Raw genomic sequence first — 21275 nt, forward strand, 5'->3', positions numbered from 1 at the left:
ACCAAGCCAGCAAGCACCTCATTGCGAACACATTGCCAACATTTACGACAGCAAAACCATATAAATAAAACTGGAAATGCGGCAATTTGCGGTATACAGCTTCCTGTCAAAGGGTAGTAGCCCAGCGCTCCAGCGGCATTACGGTGAAACTTTCCAATTACAGGTTTATGCTGGACTTCACAAGCGATTGTCAAGGCCGGTATAAGGAGCGCAGCGAGGGATCCAGTCGGCCGTGGAAAAACCGAATGCAAACGGAAACAATCGGTTGTAACGGTACTTGGCGACCATCGAACAATTCGGTAGTTTTCATTCTATAGTCCCGTTACTAGTGTACGCTTCTCGTCTCCCGTCTTTTGAAGAAGAAGAAAATCCTAAGTAGAAGAAGAAGAAGAAGTCTCCCGCCTCTCGGTAGGTTCGCACGCCATGTATATTCTGTCTTTTGGTCTGAGTGTAATGGTTGGTCTTGGTTGTCCTAGATGACTTTTGACTTGTATCCATGTGTAGTAGTTAGCTGCAGATAAGTGAATTATACAGGGTGTGTATGCATATGGTCGAGGAACGACACATTGGTTATAAATTTGTGAGGAGCCCTATTCACTATTTCCGGTTTACTTTCCAAGTGGTTGACTTGTTGTTATTTAATGTTCCAATTAATTTGTTTTGTACTGTGGATTGTGCTGCTTCACTTAAGATTTTCTGATACAGGTAATTGCAGTTTCTTACGTTTTGCACCGCGTCCAAAGGAGTCTGTCTTGTGCATCTCCATAAGGAACTTCAAATACGAACTTTACGTGATAGGAAATATGGTACGTTTTATTGTTCAGTTCCATTCAAACTTTTCCCAACATGGTACCGAATTGATTCTGAATAGCCTGCTCATGCGCAGTGCCACCAAACATTTTGGCACACCTACCATTATATACAAATTCCACGCTAATAAAAGTGATTGAAATGTACAGAAGTAAATATAAGGTTCTTCGTGTATAATTGGTTTCTCACTACAAAAATAAATGTTTACAAAATAAAATTAGTTGCTCTAAACATCAAAAAAATATTGGTACACCTGTACACAAATGAAATTAAAGTCTCTGTAATTCACGCAACTCAAGTCTAGTAGCCTGTGTGCATACCGTTGGCACTGATGATAGTTTCTAGACGTCTTGGCATGGAGGGCACCATGTTGCGAGTAATCTCTCCTGAGATCTTCCACCATTCCAACTACAACACCATCTGAAGCTCGCGCTTCCCTGTAGAACGATATTTTCAAACTTTCGTCTCCATGTGATTCCAAAGATGCTCTGTTGGGTATAAGATCAGGGCTCTCTGTGGAGTTAAAACTCTTCTTGGTGCATTATATAGTAACCACTCCCGCGTTCGCAGAGCCGTATGTTGCGGGTCATTGTCTTGTTCAAAGTAAAAGATGCCATCAAGACCCAGTTTCTGTACACTGCTACATAATTGGCCTTGCAACACATCGGTATATTTATGATGATCCATGACACCTTCAATAATTACCATGTCCCATACCACTATGCTTCCTCCCCCACGTTTTTCTGTAGGTAGGGCATGTTGTGATTGGAGCTCTGTATTTGGTTTGCACCACACTTTTACATTTCCATCAGATCCAAACAAGTTAAACTTGCATTCGTCAGAAAATACCACTCACTGAATTCCAAAATTCAGTCGATTTATTGTCATAATCTTTGATGAACTGGAAGTGTTTTCTTCAGTTAATTTCCAAAATAAATTGTTCTTTTCTGAGAGATCACCCGTGAATATCAGCTGCATTCCAAACATTCCTAATACTTTGAGGACTGACCGGTTTGTTGGACGTTGACTGAATGTCCGATACAATCGACCCTCCGTTTTTACGAACTCCTTTAGTGCAAGACCAACTATGCTTCAACGCTCCCTACATGTAAGAAGATTTGGACGTCCAGATCTGCGTTTATTGTCTGTTGTACCAGTCTCATGAAACCTCTGGATGATTGCCCGCACTGTTGAATAAGTAACATAAAGTTCTTTACCAATTTCATGGTAACTTTTACCCTGCAAATGCAAGAAAACCACCTTGGTGTGGAAGGACACGGAATGCCCCTTTACCTTCAAATTCATCATAACAAGTCAACAGGCGACTAAACTGTTTGTCAACTCCGATTGCACAAATCTGTAAACCAATATAACAAATGATGTACAGTGTGCCAATACTTGTTTGAGCTGGAGGAAACCCTAATTGAATAGATACATGTGTTTAAGTTGTGTTCAGAAAATATTTTAATCTACAAATTATTTCCTTTGTTGAATAAGGGTTAATGGTATACATATAATGTTCATAGTATTTAGATAGTTGTGTTATATGTGAATAGGTGTCTGTGCCAATACTTCTTGGTGCCAGTGTACATGCTGTTCCAACAGAAATTCAGAACTGCTTCTGAACTGTGAGTTCTGAATTCAAGCTGTTTTAACTTCGTTTAGAACCATTTCAGAGCCAATGCCAACATTGCACATTCAATAGCAGGGACTGCATGTTGTTCACATGCACATTTGATTCAACCAGTGAGTGGTGTGACTACATGCAGTACTTCTCATTCAAATGGTGAGGTCTTCCATCATCCATTGTTAAATGTTTTGTGACAATTCATAAATGGCGCTGATACAGTTCAGAAATGCCATTTACTAATTCCAAGAAACAATTATTACCAATCAGTTCTGGAAGCATTCCGATTCATGTATGCTCATTAAAATAATTTTGAAGGAGTTCATAGCCAGTTCAGAACTGTTTGTTGTAACAAATTAGTGTATAACCAGTTCAGAACTGTTATAACGAGGAGTTCATAGCCAGTTCGGAACTGTTATAACGAGGAGTTCATAGCCAGTTCGGAACTGTTTGTTATAACAAAGGAGTTCATAGCCAGTTCAAAACTGTTTGTTGTAATGGACATACAGTATAAATTATTGCGTAATCAGTAATGGCTGCAACTTTTTGGATAAAGTAGCCAATGAGTATCTGGCTATCCTCTGTCAAATAATTAGTTTGATCAGTAAGGAATCTTGCTAAACTGCTACTGAATTCAACATATTATATATTAGCTCTTAAAGGGGCTGCTAGCCCAGGTGAGTACTGTGCATCAAGAGAAGAACTATGGCTATACCTGTGTAAGAAACTGGCTTATTAAAATACATAAGGCACAGGGCTTCCCCGCAATTGTCATTAACATCCAGGATGACTTACATAATTTGTAAGTGTTATGAATAAGACTGGCCTATCACTTACTATCCGAAGGTTTGTGGATTGAAAACAAAACTGAATGTACTATATCAGAACATTCCTACTAGTGACTTTCTAATTATATATTGTATCTGAAACACTGCTGGTCTCTAGTGGAAAGAGTGTTTATATTGAGCAGTACAAAATGTACACGACAAGTAGGGCAGGCGGATGGACAGGGCGTGGGTACTGTGTCTTAACAGTGACTAAAAGCGGATCATTTGCCCTCCAGGTTGAACAAGAAATTAATAGTTTTGAAGGTTTCATTGTAGAATTTCTTTTTTTTTTTCTCATTACAATTGGCTTTACATTGCACTGACACAAGATTTTGTGTTATAAATCGTAACTACTGAATTATAAGAGGATTTCACCGTCGTGTTCACAATATCACGTTTATTATTATCAACAATACACACACGTCACAGAGTAAAGAAGGCAACTATACATATACAAAGAATACATAGATATTTCGATGTTGACGTAACCAATGTCAATCCGCGACGGGATGGATTAGGAAAAGGTTAGGAGTGGGAAGGAAGTCACAGCCCTAGAGACAGTTTTCTGTGTTTTCCCATTTTCACACCAAAGAAATGCTGACACTCTACCTTACTCAAGGCCAGAGTCACTTGCTTCCCACTTCTAGCCGTAATGTCATAAGTTCTATTTGTGTCAGTGTGATGTAAACAAATCGTAAAAATAAAAGAGGTAAAACCTGTTATTACACCCCCCGTGTAGTGGGCGATATGAAAGTTGCATAGTCTTAGGCCTTTCAGAAGGGGTGTGCAAATTAATCCCATTCAGTTGGTGTGGGATGTTCTTTCATTGAAAATGTTTATCCCTGAGGTTCAGTTTCCTGGTAAAACTGGAGGTCCTGTGGTTATGGGCACAATATCAACAGTCGCCTAAAACTACAAACTTCCTAAAACTACAGACTTGACTACAAAACAGCAGTAATAGTGTTTGTTGTTCATGTTTCAGTGCAAGGTCTCTGGAAGTGATCTACATCCCAGAATCGTCTATACCTTCACATGCTATTTAAAATGGACTTAGAAGTAAAGATCAAAGAGGAACCAATCTGCTATGAGGAAACATCAAATACTCCATGCGTAAGTATAATTCCAGGTAACTTTATAGTAATTACAATTAAATCCATAGCAGTCATCTGAGTTTTACTGGTTACATAACTCTACATTTATCTGATGTTCAGAAGATATATGAGTATCTTGCTGTCTATTATTAAGGCACATGAATATTTGTATACTAATCTCAAATTGACTAAGTATATTTTTTATGATTACACAAATGCCGAATTTACTGGCAGGCACCTCTTATTTGGCACAGCGTGTCTGAAAGCTGAAGAAGAATTGGGTTTCTTTTTATCTCTCTTTGCTTTGTAGCTCTTGTCAGGAAAAATGGCAGTCTGCGTAGCTCAGGTTGTGGAGGGCTTGCCATCTGGTTTCAAGTTGACATATTAAATCCTTTATATCACCCTGATGTTATTAAAGGTTCTGAAATACATTAACCACTTGCGGAAACAATTTCCGTCATCTTAGTGTTTCAAAACCTTTAAACCTAGTTTGCACAACATGGAATCAATAAGTGTTAGGCTGGTGAGCGGGTAGTCTTGCTCCGCTTCGATAATTTACAATAAGAAGGGCAAATAATAACCACGAATTCAAGGACATGACGGGAGCTTCAAAATTCCAGCCCACCAACATAGAAATATTCCATCTGACATGATATAATGAACTGCATGTTTAGATCTTAAGGAATCAAATAATTCAGTGGTCAAGTAGTTCATTCTAGAAAGTGTTCTAAGGATAACAAGGCAAAAATGTTAATTTTTTAGTATGAGAGTTAATTTTTTAATAGGCCTATGCTTAAGTGGCTACAACAGAACAAACAATACCAAGAAACATTTTATCACTGATCAGGTTTTCTAAGGAAGCAATCTGATGTTTTAATACATGTTTTAAAGTGTTACTTAACATAGGAACAACTTTTCCATTACAACAAACATTATCAAGAAATGGTCATTATGTGTAATAATTGTGATGTCTTATGCATAGATGAATACAGTAAAACCATGTTAATTTGAAGTCGTTGGGACTCAAAAATTGGACTTCGAATTACGTGATTTCGAATTAACCGCCAATTCACAATTCAGAAGTACCAACTCTTCCCGCGTTACAAAATATTCTAAGGCCCGTTACTGCATCCATTTAACCTTGATTCACAGTTTATACCTTTCAAATGCCATGAAAAAAGAACTATTCCCAAAATGTATTCAAGAAGGTGCATTTACAGTAAATGCACTGGGATATCTCACTGGTAAACATAACCTTACCCAATGAAAGAAAGAAAAAAAAGAACGATTCAAAGATGAGGAGAAATCTATGATACCAATATAAATGGTCCATTATTGGACATTATAAATTTTCCAGCTAACTCATTCTTGGTTGCCAGCGTTTCGCCCTCGCGTGCTAGGGTGGGCTCATCAGTTGGTACCTAGCACACCTACCAATACGCTGGCTAGTGCATACCGTGGAGGCCACTGCGTAGGCTCATTCAGGACAAATATTTCAGATTCCCTATGGGAATCAACATCTGTATCATCTGATGGCCAAGCAGGCATCAATTTTTGATAATGAGACAAAGTCTCGTAGTGCATTGGCACTGCCGGTGGCTCCAGTTAGCCTACGCAGTGGCCTCCACGGTATGCACTAGCCAGCGTATTGGTAGGTATGCTAGGTACCAACTGATGAGCCCACCCTAGCACGCGAGGGCGAAACGCTGGCAACCAAGAATGAGTTAGCTGGAAAATTTATAATGTCCAATAACGGACCATTTATATTGGTATTATAAATTTACTCATTCAGGACAAATATTTCAGATTCCCTATGGGAATCAACATCTGTATCATCACGAGAAATCTATGCTCGCTCCCATGTGCAAGTGCTTTATTAATTGGATTACTATACCGTATGCATTTTAGATGCCTTGTATTTACACAGAAAGTACCTGATGCCCTTAAAATCGAACTTTCCTATGACCCTATCCATGTACGATTCCCCGCCATGGCACTTGTCTCATACTTCAGAAATGTAAACACTTGCCGCGTCACGAAGTATTCTAACACCCATTAATACATGCAATCACCTCGATTCACAGTTTAAACCTTTCAAATGCCATGGAAAAAACTATTTCCAAAATCTATCCAACAAGGTGCATTTACAATGTTCAAATAATTCACTTGGATAAATCACTGACAAACATAACCTCACGCAACGAAAGAAAAAATCGCAAATTCAAAGACGAGAATAAATTATGCCGGTTCCCCTGTGCAAATGCATTATTTTTTGGATTTCTGTACTGTTTGTATTTTTATTATAGATGCTTTGTACTGGCATGGAAAGTGCCCGACGCTCTTAAAACATTTTGGCTTATCGAAGTTTCCTATGACGAGGGGATAAAGTATCTCGCTTCCATGTGCATTGCAATGCACTACTATGACCCCCATCCCTCACACTGTAGCCAACGGCCGTAGCCGTGTTGAGACACCGGATCCTGTGAGATCTCCAAAGTTAAGCAACATTGGGCGTGGTCAGGAGTTGGATGGGTTGCCACGTGCTGTTGGTGGGGGCAAGGGAATGGAGGAGCGGAAAGGAACTGACCACCCTACCACACATAAACTCCGGCTCAGGAACACCTCTGCGAAGGTTCGGACCTGCCTTCGGGCAGAAGACACCCTTACCTTACCTCACACTGTACGATTTCCCGGCTGGCAATTCCTCCTTTAAAACCATAAGACTGTTTGGGCTCGCATTAAAATAAAGCAATGCAGTTTCACTGGCAATGTCAATATTGTTCGGTGCCTACGAATTGTAGCGGTATAATTTGAGGACTATGTAAAATTACCGCTACACCGAAAACCTTCTAGTGCGGAATTTAAAAGCAAAAATGAAATTATCATTTAATTTGGCGCCAGGGAGTACTACACAACTATTGGACGTAAATCGCTAATTGTCATGCATATTAAAGACCTGATTGGACTAATTTATATATAACGGTGGACAATCACTTCGTTATTGGATATTAGAGGTACATTGTTATTCACGAACTGAGTATTGGCGAGTTTCGCCGCTCGACTTTCAACTGTTTTTGGAGCGCACTCTTGTGCCGCCTGCATGAAACAGGTTGTTGTGAAGCGACTTCCCGACAGGCAAGATGCCGGTGAAGTTGGTTGCTGTAACTATGGCCTGCAATGGGGCTGTGTGTGTCTACGAACCACCCTAGCATGATTTTTAGTGCTTCTTAATCTGTAAAACTTGTGTGGAGGGTGGAAATTTCAACTTGTTGGACCACAATGTATTTTAAAATGTGTTCTATTTGATCGTCACTTCTTCTGCTGTGCGTGACTGTTCCCAAGGCATTACTGTTGTTTCCTATAGTAAGTTATGTGAAGGATTCACCTTACGCATCATCGTCATCACCTTGGTAAGTCAGTACCTGTATAAATTACCTCTCATCTGTGGATGGCTGAAGTGTATCGCTACATTGGAGCTCCGGTATTGAGATATTCAAAATGTCGGAGCAACATTTTTCTTTTAACTGCATTGCACCTAAGAGTGACATTCGGCTTCGAATTTGGTCATTTTTAAAGATGCGAACATTTCTGTGCTGGAAATTATCCTCTAAGGTGAAATTCGACGTGTCCTTTCAATATATCTACGATTTAGTTGGGTGAAAATTCACTAATTGAACAGTGTAATTTAAAGTTGGTGGAAGGGTTGTGGTAACGGCTGGCGCGTGATCTTGATTATCTGCAACCCAAGTGGGTTGGTTTTTATTTATCTTTAAGAGTTGAATGTTGTTCGAAGTTGCACGTCTGTGTAAAAACTGAAAATTAAGTGTTTTTTCAAAACTAATTGAGGGATCTGTTCATAAGGCTGACCACCCCGAGGGAAATCATGACGTAATGGTTCATTGTAAATGTAATGATTTATAATTCTGTACCAAGGTGAATACCGAAGTGTGCTTCTAGTTGATTTTTCTCGTTATCTGTGCCTACCTTTAGATTTCTTAAAATTTAATTCTTAACGTTTTACTTATTATTATTATTATTATTATTATTATTATTATCATCATCTCTTATTGTCATTGCTTCATATTCGTAGTTTCGAATTCCGGGTCTGTCCTCCGTTAACGGCATTGTTCTGGAATGCTTCTGTCTTTTGTTGATTAGATAACGGATTGATTAGCTTGCGTTATTGTGGCGTAACCTGAGTTGGTAACAATGCTGGTGGTGTGCTGGCGCACGTTGTTGTGTTGTGACCTTATGCCGGGAGTGTGATGATATGGTTCACAAGTTGAGTTTTAAATCATTTTCAGTGTTATTGTGTTTCCTCATTATTGATATCTTTCAAACATCTATTGATTCTCCTTTGAAGTGGGCTCTTCCTTAATTTTATTTGAGCCTATCTTATGTTTCTTCCGGACTTTGCCATTCTGATTTGGGAACGCGGATAATTGTTGCCTTAAAGCCCTTCTGTGTTCACTAAGGTATCTTTGAAACCGAGTATGTGTGGTCGTAGGGGCCTGTTGGCAATTTATTGTTTTTTTGAAAAATAATTTGGAATTATTTTATTATTTGTAAGTAATGTAACTAAAAACTATTTTGTTGATTAGGTACATTTTGGGACGGCCGCACCCGGGAATGGTGCACCTTATTTATAAATTTTAAGAGTACTCATTATTCTAAATTTCATTTCAATACCGAATTGGAATTTTCTTAAAATAATAGCAACCATATGTGGTTTTTAAAGAAAAAAGGTCGTTAAGCCATGTTGTTTCCAGTGTGTTTGGGGACCTTCTGCTAATGGTCATGTTTTGAGTAGGTTCTTGGAGACCTACTTGGTAAATTGGTACTTGATTTTCTGTTAATTATGTACTCTAGTCTTAGCTAGTTCACCCACCCCTTTGTTTTTCTTAGTTTACATTGAAATTTGGTCCTTTATGTGTAACAGTGAATTGTTATTGTTGTGAATTGCTCTACCCTGGTACCCTTTTCCACCCTCTGTTATGGTCGTGAACTTATTGGCCTTTGCCCAGATTCCATCGCTTCCCTTTTCCTGTGTTTGTGTTCTATCCAGGCCCTTCTCTACGTAGCTGGCGTGATAGCGCTGGGAAGAGCCTCTTATGTCTTTGGTGGTTGCGCTACCAATCGCGGGCTTGGGCTGCGGTGTTGCGCCGCCTGTTGATTTGTTGCCCTCGTCTGCGATTGATGGTGTGCCACAGAATTTATTATGTTTGCCTCGTTTTTTCGTCAACTGTCAGCATCGCCAGTGTTCGCAGATTCTGTTTTCCCAAACACTGCATGTTGCATGATATTACGGCGTTCCTTAAAAGGTTGAGCACAAAAGAATTCCGATTCCATTCAACATGCAATCATGAAGCGCACTGTAGACCCACCGAAGTGGAAGTGCGGAAAGCTACCCCTCTACATTCTGGAACGTGTGTTCTGTGATGCGGAGCAGATAAATTTTGAGTTGAAATTACTCTGTAACATACTGTACCATTACGTTACAATTGACATGAAGATAGATCGGATGAAAAATGGTACAGGTCAGCTTCAAGCGTCAAGAATGCACGGAGTAACCTTTTATGACAAGTTGATCGCAATTAAGAGGCATTGCCCGGCGAGAAGGAAAGGAAACTCTATGAAAAATGAACAATTGTACGTTAAAAAAAATTGAAAACGTCCTATTCTTATCTACTTTGCCAAAGAGATTACACCAGAAACAAGCTATAAAATTGTGATTACCTAACCAGAAGAACAGCTATTATAATCGAGAGAACCGTACTAGAATCCGTACGCGGGAAAAATCCAATAACAAACTATTGAAAACTACTTAAAAAAACGGCAGGGAAGCACGTATAATACACTCCAAGTACTGAGCTGAAGAAGAGGTGTTGGATTACGGCATTCATAAATAAGGCCAATAGTAACTTAATAAGCGGCCAGATTTTCTCAAATAATACGAATAATCCATCTACAAGATTCAAATAACATTGTTTAGGCAATATATTTCACCAAGAAAGAACCAATTTATAAAGATATAATTAACTCTGAGCATTATCCTTAGAGAATAAGAAGCATGAATACAATTAGTTAGTGTACTTGGAAGAGCTTTGTATACGAAAAACTAAGATGTATTCTGTGAAATTAACAATGTCTTGTCGTTACATGGAATTTGGACTCGAAATGGAGCTAGCGTAAATCGATGGAGGAAGGCTGACCAAATCATCGTAAGCTCAGGCCCGGCGACTTAGAGAGATCCAGTATGGCGTAATCCAGCACAAGGCTAGATGTTCTGAGATGCCACGAGGAGGAAGAAGAAACCAACATCGGACATAAAAATGGCTTGAGATAAGTAACATTTCAAGAAATTTAACTATCAAATTACTTCATTTAGTGTAGTATAATTGTAGAAGTGATGAAGTGCCAAAATATAACTTGTTTGTGCCAATATGTGAATTCTAAGGCATATGCCGGAGAAAATAACCACAGATATGTGTTATGTATGTATAGTAATATACTGCCGTGCTCGTAAGTTGGTCTTAGGTTAATGTGAGCAGTATCGGGAAGTGAATGATATTTTTGAACCTATATGCTTAAGAGAACGTCGTATATCAAACTAGGCAAGGCTAAAGTAAGAAAGTGAAGTGTATAGTAAGAAGACTAGGTTACCGAACGACCAGATCGACTAACAAGGCCAATATCGTTCATATTTACGAAGAATTGGAATAAAGTAGCAGCTTGCAGTGTTATGAATAGATACTGAGGTAAACAAAGTGTTTTACTGCGACATAGTATTAATTATGGGGAAGTTGAATAAAGATATTGGTTTATGCGGAGGAATCGCAGTAATTAGATGCGTGAATAATAATATGTTGTTGGTGTTTTGAAATGTTGAATAGTTATTGTGTAAAGAATGATTGAATGACATAGGCGCGAATTTATGGCCTAGCTACGGTTATGTTATGATTGAAAATGAGGCAAGCAATGGAATTAAGGCCAGATACTTGAATATTAAGTATAGCACAGAGGTTAGATGGTCGATTGGTTGAACTTAAATCAAATATTGAGATAGATTGATCGTAATTTACATGTGTTTTGAAGCACATATGAGAAAGAGATATATTTGCCTAGCAATATATTTGTATCACATAGTGAATATATAATATTGGAGTATGTTTTAACCTAAACATGGCACGTTGGTAGGCAGTAAAAGGATTCATCTTAACTGAAAATGTACATAGTATTTAATTGATCTGTATGACTCTAGCAGGTTATGACGATTGATGAACATTGATATGGCACTCATAAATGATTTTTTTAAATTTTATTTTGGCACATATTTTTTTTTAAATATAAGGATGTTGGAATTGATATTAATATGGTTAGGATTAATTTCTTTTAAATACTTAAGATGGCATTTTGAAGCCATAGTTGGAAAGGAGTTACTTATCTCACGCCACAGACAAGTCAATACATATTTCCAAACCAATCCTAAAGAAGACTGCAAATAGACCTAAAGGAAAGAGAGACCACTCCCTCCTTTAATAAAGAATAAACCTTATTTATCCCCATGATGAAATAAAATCATGAAATGTGGTCACACAACAAAATAATAATTAATGTCCAAATGAATTAATGAGACCTACCCAATTTTAATTGTATTAATTCAATAATTTGATTTGTCAAGAATGATAATGTGTTACATTTGAGTTTATTTTCCTCTATTACCAGAGATTGATATCATTTTATTATTTGTAGTATTAGCATGCTAATAAATTAGTTTTGAGATTATTTAAGCATTTATGTTCCATGGTAGAGATAGGAAGATTAGTTATAAGATAATATATAGCCTGGTATTTCGGAGTTATGATATATTTAGAGGCTCATGTTGATTTTACGATAGGATTTCGGGGAAAATAAGTAACTTATTGAACAAATTCACCCTCTTCAACGGAACTTACAAAGGTAGATAGTATTATTGGATATATATGGATGTTTTACCCTTAGATGCTGACTAAATATTGACATGCAACCACCGCGCTTGATCTGTATATTCGTCCCCGATTTCGTATAGTTAATTAGTAGCATTTAAGAGGAAATATAGCATGGGCAACAACGTATTATATTAGTATTATAACATGAAGCAAATTGAGAGGAAGTACAGCGCGATGCTTATACATATATTGTTGTCGATCCAACGTGGAACTTGATAAGAATTAGGGCTACGATGCCAGTACAGGTCACATTAAATTTGGTGTCCCATACGTGAGGCAAGTTTGAAGAGGTCAGATGAATAATTAGGTTTTGGATATACAGAAATTTGATAACTTGATCGTGGAGCAAATCTTGAAGATGAGATATGGATGTTAGGCTTGGACATCTGTTGTGTGATGCCGCAGCATCGAGCAAGTCTGAAGAGAAGGACGAATTGAGGAATGAAATAGTTTCAAGAGAGAGATACCGGAGTTGTTGAATTACATCTTGGACCACAGCCATGAAATTAATTTGAAGAAGGAGATGATGCCTGGTAGTTTATGAACATAGATATGGCGTGCGATGCAGAACGGATTGATAGCCATGAGAATTAAGGAAGAGAGAGCTTAACTCATGGAAAGATTGATATATTTGGATGGAGAGGAAGGGGGTAGCAAGGAATTTGATGCGGAGTCTTGCAATATTTAACAGTCTCGTGGAAGGAGAAAGTCCACTATATATATATTTAGGTTACTTTAAGAAATTTGAATGCATGAATGATGATGAGGGAAGAGTTATATAATGCCAGTTTCATATTATTTTATATATATATATATATATATATATATATGATTGTGTGAATAGAACATAAATATAATTAAAATTGGGTATATATGTTAATGTTTGGATTTTCGTATGACTTGTATAGGTTGTTGTGGCTGAGTTACGATGGTCTGGGTTAGTTCTTCCCAGTTAAACAAGATAGTACAGAGTAAACTTTGAATTATTTATAGTAATAGATATTGTTATAAGTCTGATAGACTATTTTATGTTGAGATTTGATGATTCATTGGTTGAAGTTGAAGGATAAATAGAGAATTAGGGTTATAGATAACTAGACTGGAATTATAGAGCATTTTAAGTGAAATAAAAAAAAATGTCGAACTTAGCTCAATTAAAATCACAATTTGAGGATTACAAAAAAGAAATTGAGGAGGATAACAGGAAGAGAGATGAAGTAATACAGAAAACCAAGGAAGAGCAAATAGGGATTTGTGAAGTGTTTAGACAGATAGCTGAAGAAAATAGGAAGCAGAATGAGAAGCTGCTCCAGGAGATGATTAAAAGTCAGGAGGAGAGACAACAACAGATGGCTGAAGAAATTAGGGAGCAGAATGAAGAAATTAGGAAACAGAATGAAGAAATTAGGAAGCAGAATGAAGAAAATAGGAAGCATAATGAAGAAAATATTAGCAGACTGGAAGGGAAGCTCTTGGAAAGGATGAATGAGAAGAATGAGGAATTTCAGAAAATAATCAATGGACAGGATGAGAAACAAAAGCAAATGATTGAAGGAAAACTTCAGGAATTCATTAACAGGCAAGAAGAAAAACGGCAGGAAATAATGAAGGAAGTGAGAGAAGCTGTAAGGATGGAAGTGGAAAAAGTCGGAAGTGAAATGACACAAAGAGGATATTGACGTTTTACGTAAGGATATGACAGGGATTATGGAAAATAAGAATCAAGAGCTAAATCAAGAAATAAATAGTTAGGGAAGAATTGACAGAAATCAGAAATATCATTCTAAAGTTGAAAATGGAAGAGATAAAGAGTATAACGGATAATTTGGAGAGTTTGAGGATAGATTCCACAGAAAGAATAAACAAATTGAATGAGGCAATCAAAACAATGAATAAATCAGTGGAAGTAAATATCATTCTGGCAAGAGAGCAGGTGTCAGATAAAATTAAAATAATACAAGAAGAAGCTGAACGGAATAAAAAGGAAACTGACAACAGAATCGGCAGAACGGAGAGAGAATTACACACGATTCGTAAGGAAATTCAAAAGATAAGAGTAGAGAACCGCACAACAAGGCCTAATATAATGAGAACAATAGAAATTCAGGCTTGTGATAGGGAAACAACGCCAGCAATGACTACGGATTCAAGCCATGTTATTAATGGAGGTTCGATGGGGAACGGAAATGGTAATAATGGAAGTCCAGCAATAATAAATGTAATTAAAACCATCGAGGATAGGCCAAAACATTTTAATAATACTGCAAGTTTATCCCCAAAACGATTTAAAGGGAGATGGAGGATTATTTCCGAGATAATAACGTTCCAAACGAGAAACGACTTAAAGTAATTGAGAAACATTTAGATGCTAACCCGAGTATTTGGTACCAGGCATTTAAGTACAGTTTCCATAAGTATGAGGATTTCAAAACGGCATTCCTAAGGAGATATTGGAGTCCGGAAGTACAACAGCAGCTTAGAATGGAATTATATTCACGAAAATTCTCTTTCGCTGGTCAGACAAGATACAGTGATTATTTTGCTTTCCAATTAAAACGTTTTCAGGATTGGGATTATGCACCCAGTGAGTTGGAAGCTATTAAGACTATTCAAAGCCAACTTCCACCTGAAATACAAAGACTATTGGTGACCTCAAACGTTCAAACGGCAATTGAAATGGAAGATAGGCTGAGACAGATTGACATGACAACTGCTCATCCCACGAGTAGATTAATACGTAGTACAGGAAATGAAGAGTCAATCAATGTAATCAATGAGAATTATGAAATTAGCAAACGAAGAGGACAGAGAGACATGGCTACGAATCAGGAGATGGATGAAAGAAAAGAGATGAGAGGATACCAACGTCAAAGAGGTCAAGAATATCGGCGAACATATCAGATGAATGGAAGATATGTGCCATATGACAGGCCAAATAACAGATATACGAGAAATAGAAATATGATCCGAAGAAGGAATTATTACGGAGAAAGAGGTGGACGGAACTTCAGAGAAAGGGAGTTTGCAAATAGAAGATATGCCCAGGAGATGAAAGAAGACTCGAGAAATCAAGAAAAATGGAAGCAAGCAAGTAAGGACAAGGAGATTGTTGGAGATATCGAGGGCGCAGAGAGTTTAGAGCTCCAGCATATAAAAACTTGGAGATAGAGAAACGTCGTCTTAATCCGAATGCACAGAATTTCGATGCAGGATTAAACGTTCCTGAGAAAAGAAAAATGACAATTTTGAGTTAGGTCATGATGGAAATGGTAATAGAGGAAGGAAAACGGATAACAAAATTATAAGTTGGATCCATAATGCAGCAAATGTCAAATATTATTATAGAGAGAATCATGAACAGTTCCTAAATAATATACCGGAAATGTGCGGAAAGGAAGGATACATTGATTCAGAATGTCAGTCAGATAGAGAAGACGAAGCTGTTTAAAAAAATGGTCAATTACGAAGTCAATAATCATGAAGTGAAGTACGGAGAAGGAAGTTATGTAACGTAAAGGTCCATTTATTGCGTAAATGGAAGCTTAATGTAAATATATTGTAACCAACATATTTAAAGTAAGTAAGAGTAGAAAATGTACCATTACGTTACAATTGACGTGAATTGGCATGAAGATAGATCGGATGAAAAATGGCCCAGGTCAGCTTAAAGCGTCAAGAATGCACGGAGTAACCTTTTATGACAAGTTGATCGCAATTGAGAGGCATTGCCCGGCGAGAAGGAAAGGAAACTCTATGAAAAATGAACAATTGTACGTAAAAAAATTGAAAACGTCCTATTCTTATCTACTTTGGGAAAAAGATTACACCAGAAACAAGCTATAAAATTGTGATTACCTAACCAGAAGAACAGCTATTATAATCGAGAGAACCGTACTAGAATCCGTACGCGGGAAGAATCCAATAACAAACTATTGAAAACTACTTTCAAAAACGGCAGGGAAGGATTAATTTCTTTTAATTACTTAAGATGGAATTTTGAAGCCATAGTTGGAAAGGAGTTACTTATCTCATGCCACAGACAAGTCAATACGTATTTCCAAACCAATCCTAAAGAAGACTGCAAAATAGACCTAAAGGAAAGAAAGACCACTCCCTCCTTTAATAAAGAATAAACCACTCCTAGTACTGAGCTGAAGAAGAGGTGTCGGATTACGGCATTCATAAATAAGGCCAATAGTAACTTAATAAGCGGCCAGATTTTCTCAAATAATAAGAATAATCCATCTACAAGATTCAAATAACATTGTTTAGGCAATATATTTCACCAAGAAAGAACCAATTTATAAAGATATAATTAACTCTGAGCATTATCCTTAAAGAATACGAAGCATGAATACAATTAGTCAATGTACTTGGAAGAGCTTTGTATATGAAAAACTAAGATGTATTCTGTGAAATTAACAATGTCTTGTCATTACGTGGAATTTGGACTCGAAATGGAGCTAGCGTAATCGATGGAGGAAGGCTGCCCAGATCATCGTAAGCTCAGGCCCGGTGACTTAGAGAGATCCTGTATGGCGTAATCCAGCACGAGGCTAGATGTTCTCAGATGCCATGAGGAGGAAGAAGAAACCAACATCGGACATAAAAATGGCTTGAGATAAGTAACATTTTCAAGAAATTTAACTATCAAATTACTTCATTTAGTGTAGTATAATTGTAGAAGTGCTGAAGTGCCAAAATATAACTTGTTTGTGTCAATATGTGAATTCTAAGGCATATGCCGGAGAAAATAACCACAGATATGTGTTATGTATGTATAGTAATATACTGCCGTGCTCATAAGTTGATCTTAGGTTAATGTGAGCAGTATCGGGAAGTGAATGATGTTTTTGAACCTATATGCTTAAAAGAACGTCGTATATCAAACTAGGCGAGGCTAAAGTAAGAAAGTGAAGTGTATAGTAAGAAGACTAGGTTACCGAACGACCAGATCGACTAACAAGGCCAATATCGTTCATATTTACGAAGAATTGGAATAAAGTAGCAGCTTGCAGTGTTATGAATAGATACTGAGGTAAACAAAGTGTTTTGCTGCGACATAGTATTAATTATGGGGAAGTTGAATAAAGATATTGGTTGTATGCGGAGGAATCGCAGTAATTAGATGCGTGAATAATAATATGTTGTTGGTGTTTTGAAATGTTGAATAGTTATTGTGTAAAGAATGATTGAATGACATAGGCGCGAATTTATGGCCTAGCTACGGTTATGTTATGATTGAAAATGAGGCAAGCAATGGAATTGAGGCCTAGATACGTGAATATTAAGTATAGCATAGAGGTTAGATGGTCGATTGGTTGAACTTAAATCAAATATTGAGATAGATTGATCGTAATTTACATGTGTTTTGAAGCACATATGAGAAAGAGATATAGTCGCCTAGCAATATATTTGTCTCACATAGTAAATATATAATATTGGAGCACGTTTTAACCTAAACATGGCACATCAGTAGGCAGTAAAAGGATTCATCTTAACTGAAAATGCACATAGTATTTAATTGTTCTGTACGACTCTAGCAGGTATGACGATTGAAGAACATTGATATAGCACTCGTAAATGAAGATTTTTTAAAATTTTATTTTGGCACTTATTTTTTTTAAATATAAGGATGTTGGAATTGATATTAATATGGTTAGGATTAATTTCTTTTAATTACTTAAGATGGCATTTTGAAGTCATAGTTGGAAAGGAGTTACTTATCTCACGCCACAGACAAGTCAATACGTATTTCCAAACCAATCCTAAAGAAGACTGCAAATAGACCTAAAGGAAAGAAAGACCACTCCCTCCTTTAATAAAGAATAAACCTTATTTATCCCCATGATGAAATAAAATCATGAAATGTGGTCACACAACAAAACAATAATTAATGTCCAAATGAATTAATGAGACCTACTCAATTTTAATTGTATTAATTCAATAATTTGATTTGTCAAGAATGATAATGTGTTGCATTTGAGTTTATTTTCCTCTATTACCAGAGATTGATATTATTTTATTATTTGTTGTATTAGCATGCTAATAAATTAGTTTTGAGATTATTTAACCGTTTGTGTACCAAGGTAGCGATAGGAAGATTAGTTATAAGATAATATATAGACTGGTATTTCGGAGTTATGATATATTTAGAGGCTCATGTTGATTTTACGATAGGATTTCGGGGAAAATAAGTAACTTATTGAACAAATTCACCCTCTTCAACGGAACTTACGAATGTAGATAGTATTATCGGATATATATGGATGTTTTACCCTGAGATGCTGACTAAACGTTGACATGTAACCACTACGCTTGATCTGTATATTCGTCCCCGATTTTGTATAGTTAATTAGTAGCATTTAAGAGGAAATATAGCACGGGCAACAACGTATTGTATTAGTATAATAACATGAAGCAAATTGAGAGGAAGTACAGCGCGATGGTTATACATATATTGTTGTCGGTCCAACGTGGAACTTGATAAGAATTAGGGCTACGATGCCAGTGCAGGTCACAATACTATTGTTTTAAAATGTAAAGGCAGTTTCAAATTAAAAGTCTGAATTTCGGTAATGGGTTGACATTGTACTTCGACTTACGAATTATCCGTATGTCGAATTAAACAATTGAAATAACATGCATAACTCTATCTCATGTTTCTGGGAACGAGAGCTTCTTTGAATTAGGCGGGATTTTGAATTAACCGATTTCGAATTATCGAAGTTATACTGTAATATTAGACCTTATCATATGGGGTATATTGATTTATGATGTATACATCACTGATGAGGTGAGTTGGATCTCCCAAAACATGTACGAGTGAAATAATTTTTGAAAATTAGAAACTGATAATATATTTACAGGGCTGACCAAAGCAACACCCGTAGTATATTATGTGCTGGATGTCATTCATTGTTAATGGAAGTAGTGGATAGTTGTTGGCAATGGAACCTTGTATTCATTGTTTTTCCCCATGGATAGTTGCATGGTGGTTACATAACACTAATTGTTTTCAGTGTAAATTAAACTGAGCAGGCCCTATTCTTTAAAGAATGTGCACCTTTATCTTATCTATAAGGCCCCAGTAATATTTCCAATGAATTTTAGATATCAGTACCTGAAACTTAGTGCTGATTCTATCAGTGCTAATGACTTTTTTTCATTAGGTAAAACTACTGCAGTGTTATTATGGTCACTGTTCATGATTAAAATACTGATTGTGACTGGTAGCTTCCTTTTTGTATAAAATCGTGAGGGGATTGTTTCCATTAATGCAGTATTGATAATTCCTATACTATTCTCTTTGGCACAAACAGATTTAAATTAAGGTTTATATGGAGAGCTTGCTCATTATTGATTTTTACTCATCTTTTCTTCTGATTGAATTGGTTTTATAACATTGATGGTCATCTTTGATAATTGGATCATCCACTGTCACAATACTCTTAAAGGCTTCCTAAAGTGTTGCTTTTGAGTCTGCACAGAGGGATAAATCTAGGGGAATACTACACTTATTCACTATTAGGGTGAAGAATTTACAGGGTCATATTGATAGTGAGATGGTTAAGTACCCCATTGAAATGAAAAGTCACCTTATACATTATTTAAAAACCAGTTAATGGCAAAATAGTTGACCACCTCTTTTTCCACCATGTTATTACAGCACTGGTATCACCTGACCTGATTGTGTGGCTGTAGGTACTGCCTCATCTTTTTTTTTAATGCTGTTTGTTCGGGGCATCGACCTATAGAGATCTTTTGCCCCTACTTGCACCACGTAAAATGAACCTACGTGTAATTGTAATGGAGGAAGTGTAGAGTGTTGAATGTCAGGAAATGAAAAGGATGACACAAACACCCAGTCCCCAGGCCAGGGACATTAATAATTTACAATTGAAAACATCTGACCCAGCTGGGAATTGAACCCAGAGCTGCTAGGGGACACTATGGGGCCAGTTTTATTAATGTTCTATGACATCAACCACAACTGAAGGAAGGTTATAACAACCTTATTATTATCTTTTTTAAACAAATTCCTATAGGATTTCACTAATTTAGTTCAGGAGCAAGCCTAGAGGTTTAGAGTGATAGGGCAGGCCATGATGTTAATGCGACGAAAGAATTGTAGTAAATATTAGTTCAACTACAGTGAACCCTTTAATGGGTGAAGTGCTGTGCCATGGTTACAGACTGCCCAGCTAGACATGCACTAATTACATACTGTGAAACTGTTTAGTTAAATCATTATTTTCAACATAATTATATCAGAGTTTAAATGTTTATCAGATTTCAATGATGTCACAAACCCGTGTGGCACTCCACAGCATGACTGATTATGAATGAGCAATAGAACACTAGAAGTTCAAAATGCTCTGTTTTGTTCAGAGTAAAGATACTAAAATAGTTCAATTTTGCAGTTACTGTTACCCATCTGTTAGTACAAATGCCATGAGGGGAATAAATTAAATTTTTTCATATCCGTTTTAATACGTAGTATTCCCCACCCATACACTCAATCCTAATACTTGGCTGACAAAATTTATGAGGAAAACACTGCACTAGTTACAGAAGAAGCTGGTAGGACAGGATAAATTGACATGGAGAGCTACAACTTTCTAGTCCATGGACTGGTAAGACATGCATATTTGTAATGAATGTATTCTTTATTAAAAACATTGTAACAACTGTGTATCTATATATTGATTATCTTGGCAGCATTTTTTTATAATTATCCATTTCAGGTGTAATAATGATACCTAAATATTTTTTAGCTTATTGGTCTTGCCTTTCTTTTCGTTGTTGTTTGAGTTCTTGTAACTGAAAAACTACTGGATGTATTTGAACCCACATTTAGAATCCTCTTATGCATGGATAGTTTTTAGGTTCAATAATATTTCAACGTCCATGAATTGAATGGGGATTTATG

General features: G+C 36.8%; 1 protein-coding gene across 1 annotated transcript in view; it reads left to right on the forward strand.

Annotated features, from left to right (window-relative positions):
• The first annotated feature begins 4244 nt into the window (after positions 1–4244).
• The window catches only part of LOC137502413 (uncharacterized), a 48425-nt gene continuing 31394 nt past the window's right edge, over positions 4245–21275 (forward strand). Inside the window, exon 1 of the mRNA XM_068229495.1 lies at positions 4245–4374. Coding sequence (XP_068085596.1) covers positions 4297–4374 — 78 coding nt within the window. The 5' untranslated portion in view covers positions 4245–4296. The remainder of the gene's footprint in view (positions 4375–21275) is intronic.

Source organism: Anabrus simplex, chromosome 10 (assembly GCF_040414725.1).
Source record: "Anabrus simplex isolate iqAnaSimp1 chromosome 10, ASM4041472v1, whole genome shotgun sequence".
Taxonomy (NCBI): Eukaryota; Metazoa; Arthropoda; class Insecta; order Orthoptera; family Tettigoniidae; genus Anabrus; species Anabrus simplex.